A 14,953-nucleotide genomic window follows, 5' to 3' on the forward strand; every position below is an offset into this window, starting at 1 on the left:
GAGTTGGTACCGACTCATAGCAACCTTATGCACAGCAGAACGCAACGCTGCCTGATCCTGGGCCAGCCTCACTACTGTTGCCACACTTGAGTCCATCGATGCTGACGCTTGCCCAATCCATCTCATTGGGGGCTCTTCTTCTTTCTCTCTGACCCTCCACCTAACCAAACATGATATCCTTCTCCAGAGACTGGTCCCTCCTGACAATAAGTCCGAAGTGTGAGAGACGAAGTTTGGCCATCCTGGCCTCCAAGGAGCACTCTGGCTGCACTTTTTCCAAAAACAGATCTATTGGTTCTTTTGGCAGTCCATGGCACTTTCAGTGTTCTCCTCTAACACCATAACTCAAAGGCATCTATTCTTCTATGGTCTTCTTATTCATTGTCCAGCTTTCGCATGCATATGAGGTTAATGAAAATACTATGGCTTGGGTCAGGTGCACCTTAGGCCTCAAGTTGACACCGTTGCTCTTCAACACTTTAAAAAGGTCTTATGCAGCAGATTTGCCTAATGCAGTATGTTGTTTGATTTCTTGACTGCTGCTTCCGTGAGTGTTGATAATTGATCCAAGAAGAATGAAGTTCTTGACAACTTCCCCCTTTTCTCCATTGATAAGAATGTTGTTTATTGGTCCAGTGGTGAGGATTTTTGTTTTCTTTACATTGAGATGTAATCCATACCAAAGGCTGTGCTCTCTGATCTTCATCAGTAAATGTTTTAAGTCCTCTCGTCACTTTCATCAAGCAAGGTTGTATTATCTGCATATTGCAGATTGTTAATGAATCTTCCTCCAATCCTGTTGCCATATTTTTCTTCATATAACCCAGCTTCTCGGAGTATCTGCTCAGAGTACAGGTTGAATAAGTATGGTGAAAGAATACAACCTTGTCGCACACCTTTCTTAATTCTAAACTATTCAGTGTTCCCATGTTCTGTTCGAACAACTGCCTCTTGGTCCAGGTACAGATTCCTCATGAGCACAATTAAGTGTTCTGGAATATTCATACTTCGCAATGTTGTCCATAGCCTGTCATGATCCACACAATCGAAAGCCTTTGCATAGTCAATAAAGCACAGGTAAACATCTTTCTGATGTCTCTGCTTTCAGCCAAGATCCATCAGACATCAGCAATGATATCCCTTGTTCCACGGCCCCTTCTGAATCTGGCTTGAACCTCTGATAGTTCTCTGTCAATGTGTGTTTGCAGCCATTTCTGTATTACCTTTAGTAAAACTTTACTCGCATTGGATATCAAAGAGATTGTTGTCCGATGATTTCCGTATTCCGTTGGATCATTTCTCTTTGAGATAGGCACAAATACGGATCTGTTCCAATCAGTCGGCCAGATAGTTGTCTTCCAAATTTCTAGGCAGAGATGAGTGAGTGCCTCCTGTGCCGCCTCACTTTCTTGAAAGATTTCAATTTTTATTCCATCAGTTCCTCATGTCTTGTTCTTTGCCAATTCCTTCAATGCACCTTGGACTTCCTCTCTGAGTGTCATTGGCTCTTGATCATACGCTACCTCTTGAAACGGTTGTACCATTTCCTTTTGGTACAGTGACTCTGAGTATTCCTTACAGCTTCTCTTGATGCTTTCTGCATCATAACGAAAGTTGAGGCTTGAATTTTTTCTTCAGTTTCCCCAGATTGAGAAATGCCGAGCGTGTTCTTCCTTTTTGGTTTTCTGATTCCAGATCTTTGCACGTTTTGTTGTAATATTTGGCTTTATCTTCTCGAGCTGATCTTTGAAATTTTCTGTTCTGCTCTCGTACCTCTTCATTTCTTCCATTTGCTTTAGCATCTCTATGCTGGAGAGCAAGTTTCAGTGTACCTTCTGACATCCATTTTGACCTTTTCCTTCTTTCTTGTCTTCTTAATGACTTTTTGCTGTCTTCATGTGTGATGTTTTTGATGTCATCCCACAACTCTTCTGATCTTCGGTCTTTAGTGTTTAATGTATCAAATCTGTTCTTCAGATGATCCCTAAATTCAAGTGGGATATATTCAAGGTCATATTTTGGCTCTCGTGGACTTGTTTTCAGTTTCTTCAGCTTCACTTTGAATTTGCATATGAATAATTGATGATTTGTTCCACAGTCTGCCCCTGGCCTTGTTTTGACTGATGATATGGAGCTTTTCCATTGTGTCTTTCCGCAGATGTAGTCAGTTTGATTTCTATGTATTCCATCTGGTGAGGTCCATGTGTATAGTCATCTCTTACGCTGTCTAAAGAAGGTATTTGACATGAACAAATCATTGAATTTGCAGAATTCTATCATGCATTCTCCAGCATCATTTCTATCACCAAGGCCATATTTTCCAACTACTGATCCTTCCTCTGTGTTCCCAACCTTTGCATTCCAAACACCAGTAATGATCAATACATTTTGATTGCATGTTTGATCAATTTCAGATTGAAGAAGTTGGTAGAATTCTTCTATTTCATCCTCACTGGCTTTAGTGGTTGGTGTGTAAATTTGAATAATAGTGGTATTAACTTGTCTTTCCTGTAGGCGCATGGATATTATCCTATCACTTGCAGCATTGTACCTCATGACTGATCTGGATATATTCTTTTTGATAATGAATGCAACACCATTCCTCTTAAATTTGTCTTTTCTGGCATAGTAAACCATGTGGTCATCAGATTCAAAATGGCCAGTACCAGCCCATTTCAGCTCACTAATGCTGAAGATATCAATGTTTATGCGTTCCATTTAATTTTTGACAACTTCCAATTTTCCCAGATTCATGCTTTGTACATTCCATGTTCCTATTTTCAGTGGATGTTTACAACTGTTTCTCTTCATTTTGAGTTGTGCCCCATCAGCAAATGAAGGTCCCATGGGCTTTTCTACCACGGGCTTTACTCCATTCGCGTCATCATGGTCAACTCTACTCTGAGGAGGCATCTCTTCCCCAGTCGCATTCTGAGTGCCTTCCAACCTTTGGGGCTCATTTCCCAGCACTATATCTGACAGTGTTTCTCTGCTATTCATAAGGTTTTCAGTGACTAAAGGTTTGGAAGTAGTTCTTCACTCCTTTTACCTAGTCTGTCTTTGTCTGGAAGCTCATCTGAAACCTGTCCACTGTGGGTGACCATGATGGTATTTTAAAATACCTGTGGCATAGCTTTCAGAATCACAGCAACTCACAAGCCACCATAGTACGAGACACTGACAGATGAGTGGTGGAAATATGGTGACTAGTCTAGTTTAACTTTTAGTGCTGAAATTTTCTGGACTCACGGAGGAAGACTAAAAATAAAGACTAGTTGGGACCAGATGGTGGTTCTGAATGCAGAAAAAGCCTTCTGGACAGGATTTTCTTGTTGACTGATGAACCGTTGCGTATTTGAGTTCAGGGTGGGTTGACAAGTTCAGCACGGTGCTTTGGAAGATTGACTTAGCAGTAGTGTGTAGGATGATGTGGGGGTGGGGGCGGATTGAAAGTAGCATTGCCGTATTTCTCTCTTGGAGTTTGATACTATGCCTTGGAAGACAAAAAGTTCCGTAGTTAAGAAAATATTGTGAAAGTTGTTTAATACGATGGTTTCCAAACTTATTTGATATTGGGCTCACTTGTTTTTCTTCTTCCTTGTCCCTAATATAACATGGGAGTGAGGGTTTCCTATCATAAGTCATAATTTCTAAGTAAATGCTGGTTGGTTGCTTCATTGATAGATGATAGATGATCTATGTATGGTCTAAATGATCACAGAACCAGATTGCTTCTTCTAAGGGCAGGAAGGAACTTTCAGTATTAGCTAGTTCCCCCTCTCACTGCACCCCCTCTGCGTGGTGCTCCAGGAGAGGAGTATTTCCATAGCCCAAACCAAAACCAAACTTGTTGCTGCTGAGTTGACCTTTTGTGTTGCTTAGAGCAGCATTTGTTATTTTTCTATGTCTGTGGTCTTTGAGAAGAAGCTCACCCAGTCCTAAATAAGGAGTTAACACTGGAAGACCCGTGCCCTGACACCCAGAGAAGGTGGTCTCTATTTTACTAAAACAGCTTTAGCTTTTTTCGCCACATATTCAACAATAATGGTAAACCTGTTTCTGAAAATGCAAGGTATTAGGGTAGGGTCCTCAAAGATGGAGGTCTCAAAGTGAATGGAGGCACAGACCAGACCAGAGCTGTTGCTGCCCTTCTGGGTCCTTTTTCTCTCACTCCTGGTTCCTTTGGTCTCGGCCAGGTGGGGCTAGTTCAGTGCTTTGCAGGAGGCCATGACCAGGCAGACAGTCTGTTCACTTTATGATTGGCCCTGGGCAGGACACGTCATCTGGGCCACTGTTCTCCCAGCTGTGAAATGAAGGCCTCTGTGTTTACCAGGCCCCTTCCAGCACTAGCATTCTGAGATGCTGCTGTGTGCTCCAACCTGCTTTGTGCCTAGTGTCTTCAGAGTGTCTTTAGAGCATCAAGTGGAGATGTTGCAGCCTTAGGGTAGGGTAACCTGGCTGAGGGATTGCCAGTGTTCCTAAGGATTCCTTCAGACTTAATTTCTTTCTATGCCAGACTTCAGGGATTCAGTCTATAAATTAAGTAGTACTTGTATATTGAAGGAACTCTGGTAGTGTAGTGATTACGAGTTGGTCTGTTAACCTCATGATCAGCAGTTCGAAAGTACCAGCCCTTTCTGTGCGAGAAAGATGAAGTTTTCTGTTCCCGTAAGGATTTACAGCTTTGGAAGCCTTGTACTACAGGGTCGCTATGAGTGAGAACCAACTCCACGGCACACCACCACCATCACCACTTGTATATCGACTCAGTGAATTTAGAATGCAAACAAGCACAAAAGATTATACTAGATTGAAATTGGGCAGCAGAGTAGAACATTGTTCTTAAGCCAAAAAATTTTCCTTCTCGGCTAGCCATGCCCACTTGTAGGAGGGGTGATCACATCTTGTTCTGTGGTGATTTGAATCTGTTGTGGTGGTTTCTTTCCATGGTAACTTCTGTTGCTACACATCTGGCATCCTATGAAATATGTGTTGGAGGCCAAAGCCCAGGGGTCCACACTGGCCCTGAGAACTCTTTATCCCCCTCATCGCTGCCAAGGATGTTGAGAAACACTGGGGTGGAGGGGGTATGATCGGTCTACACCGTTTTGATCAAGTTCAATTTGTAATTGCAGAGTTACCAGGATTATCACCAGGGCTCCTTGGAAAGCATTCTGGGCCTAGGCCGCTAAATCGTTATGTGGGTAATAGCCTGTCCCCTCTCTGTGGAGAAGGATAGTTCTGGAAAGGGGAGGAATACTTGGAAATTTGTCAAAGTATAAGTATCAGCACTACTTCTTATTTGTTGTTTAAACCAGAATACTAAATAGGAAGTGTTAAGTCAGCTGAGATCATCCTGAATTTCTAAGTGTAACAGGCCGGCTTGGGGACTTGGTTTTTGGACATTACATTTAAGATGGAAAGTTCCACTTTGCTTTGGTTCCAGAACCCTCAAAAGAAGCCCCAAGTTGAGGTGTATTATGGGTCACCGTATATTTGCTCTTTTACATCTTGCTGACTAAATTGGCAAACTTCTTATTTTTCCTGGTAAACATTCAGCAGACTATTTCCTTCTTTTCCTAACAAAATCATACTTGTCATGTGTGTATGAAGCAAAGGACTGTTAAAACTGTCCACACATCTGTGATGATGTGAAAATAGTGGAGGCAGACAAAGGTTTTCTTTCTGAGGAACCACAAGGCCTCGATGAAGTTGACTTTCACCTACTATGCCTCTAAGGAGCTCTGGTAGAGTTGTTGTTGTTAAGTGCCGTCTGTTCCGACCCATAGCGACCCTGAACAGGGTTTCTGAGGCTGTAAATCTTTATTGGAGCAGAAAGCCTCATCTTTATCCTGCGGAACAGTTGGTAGTTTCGAACTGCTGGTACTTTGGATTCGTAACCACTACGCTACGGGCCGCTAACCTCAGGGTCAGAAGTTTGAAACTACCAGCTGTTCCGCAGGAGAAAGATGAGGCTTTCTGCTCCCATAAAGATTTACAGCCTCAGAAACCCTGTAAAGGGTACCCTTGCTATGAGTCAGAACCGACTCCACAGCGTATAACAACAACAACTATGCCTCTGAAATTGTGACCCAGGGGAGACAAAATTGGTACAGGTCTTGAGACCAACATGGTAAAATAAAGCACAACAAAAAAGGCCATTGTTTGTGTGAAAGGTAGGGGCCCCTCCTGATTTGACTTAGAGATTTGGAAGTTTTCTCAAAGTATTTAATGATTACTCTTGTTTAAGTTTTAAAAGGCATGTAGCCTTTAGGGTTTATAAAGTTCCCTTTATTTTAATTATTTGTAAGGACAAAGTTATCACTTAGCTCAAAGCCTTTTAACACAAGAATGAAAAACACCAACAGTGTTTAGTTTATCAAATTGTGAACACCAGTTTTGAGTGTCTAACTCTGAAAAATGTTCCCTGAACTGCGCCTCTGTATTATGCCTGTGACCAATTATATGCAGGAACTCTGTACCAATGATAATTATATGTTTTTGATGTGCCATTTTTAGTGTACTGTAAAAAAGAAAATATTTTATTTCTCATTGAACAAGGGACTTGTATTTCCTTTGAGGTGTTTTTTTGTTTGTTTGTTTGCAAATATGTTGGCTGTTAACCCATACATTTTCCTCATTCTTTTAAAGAAAATTATATATCAAAAACCTAATAAGAGTGTAACAAGCAAGAAAAGTAGGTTTGGAGTAATAGTCGAATGATCTTGTTGTTGGTTTATCTTCTTATAGGTATAGAGTTGAATGCTCACAAGCCAAAAGACCTTTAATGTTTTAAATTTCCTTATGAGGTTGTTTATGGCAAATATCACCTGCCCCTCCTATCTTTATTGCAACTTTTATTTTTAAACTCTACCCTAAAGAGCTATTGTGCTAAAAACCACGTTTATGTAAAATGTCTCATGCTTGGCAGCTGACTGTGTACGCAGAGAATGGCAGGAGGCCTGTCCCTTTGCCAAAAAGTTTCCGCTGGGAGCAGTTTTGCAAGGGGGTTGGGGGTGGGGCTGGGGAAATGCGAAGGGGGATCCCTCCTGCTTGACCACTCTGCCGTCTGTCTCTCCTTGCAGGTGAAGCTGCTCTCAGGGGAGAGCCCAGAATGCAGACCCTCCCCGTGGCCTCTGCCCTCAACAGCCACCGCACAGGCCCCCCGCCCATCAGTCCCAGCAAGAGGAAGTTCAGCGTGGAGCAAGCAGAGGACGACCTAGACTGTGAAAATGACCATGTTTCCAAGATGAGTCGCATCTTCAGTCCCCATCTGTGAGTGTCTTTTTGTGCAGTGTGGGCTTTGTTACTTTGTTGCAGCTCCTCCCTTCCGTGGATTGGCAGTGCTGGTTATGCTGCGGTGATACATGGTAACGAGCATACAGATGGACTCTTTCTTCTTTCCAGTAGACCTGTACAGCCCGGCCCTGAGCACTCCTGGGTGTGTTCCTTGTCTGTGTGTAGTGATTGTTAGAAGAACCCATGTCTGGTGCCAGAGAAAGAGAAGGAAGGAGCAACACCTCAGCTGACTTCTGTAAAACTTTATACCCTTGGGGTCTAGAATATTAGACACCTTAAGAAGTTTTCATTCCTATCATGTGTGTTCACGGTATAAAGTTGAGACCTTCCCAGAGAGTTAGAGATGTTTTTGTGTTTGTGATGTGTGAGTCCGGAGGCATCGGGAGATCTGAGCGCTGGTCCACACAGTGCCACCAGCAGATGCTACACCGTGACATGGGGTGCTGCAACTCTCTGGGCCTCAGTTTCCTTATTTATGGTTAGTTATCTGAGGTTGTTACACCCTGTATTGTGGTTTCACCTGTGTATTTCTGCCTTTGCACACACACCTCATGTAGCGGGTGTGAGATGCCTTGTGGCATGCTTTCAGTGTACTTACAGATACCAGGCCAGCTGCCCAGCAATGTCTGCTCTGGCACTGGAATGGCTACTTGCTGTGATAGATACTGGTGTCTCCCATCCGAGCACTAACCAGGCTCAGCCCTGTGTAGCTCCCGAGGTCAGAGAGACCGGGCACCTTCAGGGTGGTGTGGCTGTAGACCCGATTCTGGTCTTGTCTGCTGTAGTGATGAGTTTCTGAGTATTGGGAGGAGTATCCTGTAGGTCCTGCTGTTTGTCACCCTCCCCAAGCCCTTTTCCCAAGGTTGGATGAAGATCCAGAGAATTCATGTTTTGTAATTGTTGACGATGCTTGTCTTTTCCTGTCTTGTTTCTGAGGATGCAGGATTGTAAAATTTGGAGAGTCCCGGCTGGCTTCCTCCTTGGAGCAAGGGCCTTCCACAGCTGGAGGTGGCCTGACCACTGGCCCGCCCTCCCAGTGCTGCCTCAGCCCAGGCAGGCCTCGGCGTACCACACATTCCAATCTGCTGGGCCTGTTGTGTTCAGTTCTAAGACACTGACAGAGGTATTTACCCTCAAATAAATCACTGCAGTGTTAGTCACAGGCTGAGCCTGCAGTCTGGGCCCTGGAATTTGCTATGATCAGGAATCTAGCACCAAGGCAGCACAAACAATGAACTCTTGGAGGAGGGGAAAGACTCTCATTGCTTCAGTCCTGCCACTTTAACTCTTTGAAGCTCATGCTTTTGTTAGTAGGCATTTTCTTCTGCTGCTCTCACCACCCCCCACCCCAGTCCCCAGGTTTTCTCCTGAAGCGAGAAATTTTGACCTTGGGTGGTTTTGTTGTTCTTTTTAAAGAAAAGAAAGGGAGGCTGCAGGTAGTCATGGAATGTGCGTTGTTTTCCAGTTGTGTGGCCTTGAATAAGTCACTAACTGACCTGGACACCCGTTCTTTATTGGTAACTAGCAAGGGTGGTAGTTTATGTGTGAATCTGTTGGAAGCATTAGTTTTAAAATATGCACAAAGCTTGGCACAGTACAACTAATATTGGAGTCCCCAAGTGCTATGAAAGGTTGATGTGCTTAGCTGTTAGCTGAAAAAAGGTTTGGGTCCACTTAGAGATACCTCAAAAAGAAAGGTCTGATGATAATACTTCCCAAAAACCTGTCACTGGAAACCGTATGGCGCACAGGTCTACTCTGGCTCATATGGAATTGTCTTGGGTTAGAATCCACACAGTGAAAACATTTGTTATCAATAATTACATTGCACAGAGCTTGGCAGTGGCAACAGCAGAAAGTAACAAAACCATTGCTGTTGTTGTTAAGTGCCATCCAGTCCATTCTAACCCATAGTGACCCTGTGTAGGGTTTTTGAGGGTTTGAACCGCCAAATTTGTGGTTCAAACTGACCTTGTAGTCCACTGCAGTATCCTGCAGTGCCGTAGTACATTTCATATCTGAGAGTATGTGCTGTTGTTAGAATATGCCAGACTTCTAGTCCCTGCTAAGAGTACCTACCTTATAGGGTTACAAGTTCAATGACTGGTGGTTATCATAGTCATTAATGTTACGCATGGGTTGTTGTTGTTAAGTGCTGTTGAGTTGTTTCCAACTCTTAGTGATTCTGTACAGGGGTTCCGGGGAGTGGCTAGTGGGTTTGAACTGCCCTTGTGTTTTGCAGCCCAGCACTGATCTGCAAGGCTACAGCAGGATTGTTTGTAGCATTTATGAAAATGATTTTGCAAACTCCCAAGTAGCTAGCTCCTTGGGGGAATTTCTGGACGATGATGGCATTGTAACCATCTCTAGGGTTAAATAATATAAATAGGATTGCTAAATATCATGTGCAACCCCCAACTGACATCATTAGTGAAAGCGTCAGGAAAACAGGAGCGTGAGTAACCCCGTGTTCCAGAGTCGGGGATGGGCAGTATGTGAAGGGAGGAGATCTGCTCAGTGTTTGCCAGTTCATTCTGTGTGCCCTCACTTGTTTTCCGTCCGACGGGGATTTCAGTGAACGTCACACAGTGTTTTTGCTTGTCTTTTCTAAGAACTTAATGACGGTCTCACAAATGGAAAAGGTCCCATTTCTTCATAATGTGGGTCCGTAGTAAATACTGATGCTCCACTTGATGGAAATGTCTTCCACCTGAGCTATATATAGCGTGTTCCCTCCTTCTTATTAGTATGTATAAAGAGCTTTCTGGAATAAATTGCAGATTGGTATCTGTTTGGAAAAGAATGGTCTGGTGTACTTGTATCTCTAAAGAGATTGCAAAATGATTTTTGGTTTTCAGCTTCTTGGAATATGTTAAGAATGTGTAATGAAAAATTTGTTTTGTTTATTCTGTCACTAAAGAAAACTTAATTTCTGTGGCCAGAGTGTTGTTGAGAACAGTTTTGGCAGCTGGCTGGAGGGTCTCGAAGGTGCACACTTTGGCTGAGTGTTGTCCCCACTGTCATGCTGAGATCCCTGCCAGTTGAGAGCTGGAGAGCTCGCGTGGCTCTGAGCCAGACTCGGAGGCTGTGGAGAAACTGATTGCATTCCCTCTGGTTTGATTTGGGGTGGGGAAGGGATGTCTTTAAAATAAGGAAAAAGACAATTCCTGGCCGCTTTCTCCAGCGTCTTGTAACTGGGTCACTTGAACGCTTTAGTAATTTTCTTGGTGACCCTTAGAAAGGCATTTTTTGTTTTCTAAGAATTCGTTAAGGACACGAATGCACAGTTGGAAATGGAGAAGTACTCTTCAGTCATTTGGATTAGGAGATGGGATGGGTAAAGTAGGATTTCTCTGGTGCAAATATCAATGAAGAATTTTATTTCTGATCCCGGTTTTCACGTGTGATCTGGTAAGGAAGAATCCCCTCCCTTCTCCACTGTTTGTCAGTGTATTTACTATTCATAAGGACTAATGGATTCTTAGAATCCTTGTGTGACGGTGTGGGTTAATGCGCTGGACTACAAAATTGGCTTGAATTGGAAGGCCGCACCAGGGCTCACCAAAAACATTACATGCGATTTCATTTAACCATCATGGTGAATGTGGAGCCTTTAAGATCCAGAAGCAGTACCTGAGGCTTTGAGAGAGGGTAAGGAGTCCACAGAGATGGAGCTGTATTAACCCTACAGCGTGACACCACAACCACTGGTCACCCCACAGTGTCATCACCTGGGATACAATTACATGTGTTAGCTCCAGGATGACACATGGCCAGTCTCGTGGCCACACGTGGAAGGTGCTCAGTATTCTTTGTGTTCAATTGAATTAAATATTCAATCATGTGAGTCAGTTAGTGTGTTGCGCTGTGGTTAAGTGATGCTGGAAGCTATACCACTGGTATCTGAAATACCAGCAGGGTCACCCACGGTGGACAGGTTTCAGTGGAGCTTCCAGACTAGGAAGAAAATCATGGCAATCCACTTCACAACTGTAGCCATTGAAGACCATGTGGACCACAGTAGAACATGGCCCAATATACTTGTGGAAGGTGAGCCACCTAGGTTAGGAGACACTCAAGAGAAGACATACTGTTGGGCCCCAACAGTGGACTGTGCATTCTGAAGGCAGAGCAGGACCGGGCAACATTTTGTGGTGCTGTGCTGGGGGCGCTGTGAGTCAGAGCCAAGCAGACAGCAGCTAGCAGCCATATCAAGAGAGTGCACTCTTCAAGCTCACGTTCCGGTGAGAAAACACCCTCGATTAGATCAGTGGTGTACATTTTAAGAGTAGTTGTCCTGGTTTCACAGGGCAAAGCCTCGAAGCTCACACTAAGATCAAAGCCGTGACCACTAGGTGCGTGTAGCCGTGTGTTCTGACCAGCTGGTTGGCCTCAGCGAGTTAGCAATCCACAATGAGTGAGGAAGGGCCGATGAAAGAACACATGCCTCTCTCTGTGTTTCATTGAAACACTGTCCTGGTGTGAAATGGGTCCATTGTTGTCTTCTCTTCTGTGGTCTTTCCTTTGAAGTTGTTCTAAAGTCTATTGCAGTCAATTTTCGTTTATCCAAGAGGGGTGAATTACACACTTTACAGGAGTCTGTTTCATTTGCCTCCTCTTCTCTCTTCTTCTTTTCTCTGTCTGTGGTCTAATTTGTTTTTTGCTTTTTTTCTTCCTGGTCCTAATCAAGTATTGTATCCTATTAGGACAGTGACTGGAAGAGGAAGGAAAGGAGACAAACTCAAAATCAATAATTCTGTTTAACAAGATTGGAGGAAGCCTTTGAAATCACGTGCTGGGCCTGTTTAAAAAAAAAAATAGAAAACTCAGTAAACCTTTTAAAAATTTTTATTACTGACTAAAATGGAATTTATAGTTTTCTTCTTCTTTTATACAATGAAGTGGATTGTATAAATGATACCATAAAAATTTCATGGTATCCATACATAAAATCCTTGACAAAATGATTCTATTCCCTTTGATGTTTTGGAGTTCCCTGGGTAGTGTAAATGGCTAACAGGCACTGAAAGGTTAGAGCTTTCAGTCCACCTAGGGGTTACTTAAGGAACCCTACTGGGTAGCATGTAGTGGGTAATGCATTGGGCTGTGGGAAAAGGATGAGGCTTTCTCCTCCCGTAAAGATTTTCAGCCTTGGAAACCCTGTCCAGGTTTATGAGTCGGAACTGATTCTACAGTACATAGCAGTACCGCAGAACAAAGTTCTGGCAACCAACTTTAAAAAACTCAGCTGTCAAAAAGCTTGTGGGCACAGTTCTACTCTGACTCACATGGGGCACCTTGAGTTGGAATCAATTCAACAGCAACTGGGAGGATTTTGTTCTCGGCTTCTTGTATCTCTTTGGTGCCTGTAGTTTGAATGTGTATGAACATACAGCATCAATTGGCTATTTGTATCATAAATGCCACAAAAATGAAGGAGACAATTCCACATTACAAATTAAAACACTATCCAGAGGAGAGCTTATTTTAATAGTTTGACCTTATTAGCAACTGGACTTTATGAGGTAAACAGTAGTCTGTGTTACAGGTGATGAAGTAGATAAAATTGTTTGTCATCATAAACCTTATCAATATTAGTGGCTATCAGGTGGGTTCCCGACTCATACTCATTCCCGTATACAATGGAACAAAATACTGTCCAGTCAGTCCTGCATGCACACCCCACCCCCACACACCCATGACTGGTTGGGAAGCCATCGGAGTTTTGTTGGCTGATTTTGGGAAGTAAATGGCCAACTCTTCTTCATAGTCTGGAAGCTCCGCTGAAATCAGTCAGCATCCTGGCAACACACATGCCTCCACTGACAGATAGCAAGTGGTTGCTGTACACAAGGTACACTGACTGGGAATTGAACTTGGGTCTTCCATATGGAATCACAAATGCCTCACTGCATGATTCCTAAAACCCACCCCCAAAGCAGTTGCCATTGTCGTGTCAGTTCATGTCCAAGTGTTACAGAGTAAAACTGCTTCATGGAGTTTTCAAGGCCATGACCTTTCAGAAGCTGAGCACCAGAACTTTCTTCCATGTCTCCTCTGGGTAGGTTTGAACCACGAACTTTTCAGTTATTGGTTGAGTGCTTACTGGTTTGCACATTCTGGGGACAAACTTTTAGTCGCCGGGAATGATAATGAGTCATGCTTCCTAGAGCCCAGAGAATTGGGGGAGTCTTTGTATCAGGGCTTGTTAATAGCAGTGTCTGTTTACTGAAAGCTATTACTGTGTGCCAGACATTGCATGGTGTTTCACAGACCTTATCTCATTGAATCCTCACAACTGTATGATGTGACTATTCATCTTTTACAGATAGTAAAATGAGGCTCTAGAGGGGTTATTTAACTTATCTGAGGTCATACAGCTCATGCATTTATTATTTTGTTGTTAAGTGCTGTCGAGTCGATTCCGACCCGATGGTGTGCTTTGAACTGCCAACCTTGTGGTTCAAACTGACTTTGCAGTCGAGTGCATTAACCTACAGCAAATCCCCAAATAATGGAGTTCCTGGTGTGGTGCTGTAGGATAAGACAAGGTCAGTTTAAACCTCAAAGTTGATGGTTCGAACTCACCAGCCACTCCTTGGAAACCTTATACAGGGTCACTAAGTCAAAACCAATAACTCAATGGCAATTAACAACAACAACTATATTTACATATATTGGCTTTAAAAATATAAGTTAGGAAGGGAAGTCTGGATTCTAGTTTGGGCGGTGGCAAAGACAGCCAGGTAGGAAAGGCTCCGTGGGGGAGGGATTGAAAACCCATAGAAGCTGCGCTCATGGAACACCACCAAGCTCTGAATCTACCATGAGGTCTAGGACGTCAGTTTCCCACACTTGCAAGTGAAAAAAATCACAATATAAAGGAAAACACTGTGAGTTAGGATATGATCTATACGTAGAAAACCCCGAAGACTCAGTAAAAAAGCTAGACCTCATTGGAAGATTCAGCAAAGTGGCAGGATATAAGATCAACATAAAAAAAAAAAAGTTTGATTTCTCTATAGTAACAATTACAGCACTGAAAAACACATTAGGAAAGCAATACCATTTACAATCGCCGCCCAAAGGATGAGACATTTAGGAATAAATGTAACCAGAGAAACAAAGGACCTATACAAAGAAAATTACAGAACATTACTACAAGAAACCAAAAGAGACTTACAAAAGTGGAAGAACATATACCATGTTCCTGGATAGGAAGACCCAACATGTGAAAATGTCAATACTAGCCAGAGCAATTTACACATACAATGCAATCCCAATCCAGATTCCAGCCACATTCTTAAAAGAGATGATAAAGAAAATTATAAACTTTCTATGGAAAGGAAGGAGTCCTAGAATAAGCAGAAAGCACTGCTCAAGAAGAAGAATAGGTTGGAAGCCTCTCACTCCCCAATTTCAAAATCTGCTGCACGGCTACAGTGGTCAAAACAACCTTGTACTGGTACAATGAAAAGATACACTGATCAATGGAACAAAATCCAGAATCCAGAAATGAACCCATCCACATACAGCCAACTGATTTTCGACAAAGTGCCTACCTATGTTACATGGGGAGGATGTAGTCTCTTTAACAGTGCTGGCAGAACTGGAAAGTGATATGCAAAAGATTGAAACAAGACCTTTACCTCAC

The 14,953-nt window shown here is 43.0% G+C and overlaps 1 protein-coding gene across 2 annotated transcripts in view; it reads left to right on the forward strand.

Annotated features, from left to right (window-relative positions):
• Positions 1-14,953, forward strand: part of VGLL4 (vestigial like 4 (Drosophila)) — a 171,505-nt gene that overhangs the window by 114,056 nt on the left and 42,496 nt on the right. For both annotated transcript variants that reach the window (XM_006872180.1, XM_006872179.1), the window contains exon 2: positions 7,086-7,275. In XM_006872180.1, the coding sequence (XP_006872242.1) occupies positions 7,086-7,275 (190 nt within the window). The remainder of the gene's footprint in view (positions 1-7,085; positions 7,276-14,953) is intronic.

Source organism: Chrysochloris asiatica, unplaced genomic scaffold, assembly GCF_000296735.1.
Source record: "Chrysochloris asiatica unplaced genomic scaffold, ChrAsi1.0 scaffold00186, whole genome shotgun sequence".
Lineage (NCBI taxonomy): Eukaryota > Metazoa > Chordata > Mammalia > Afrosoricida > Chrysochloridae > Chrysochloris > Chrysochloris asiatica.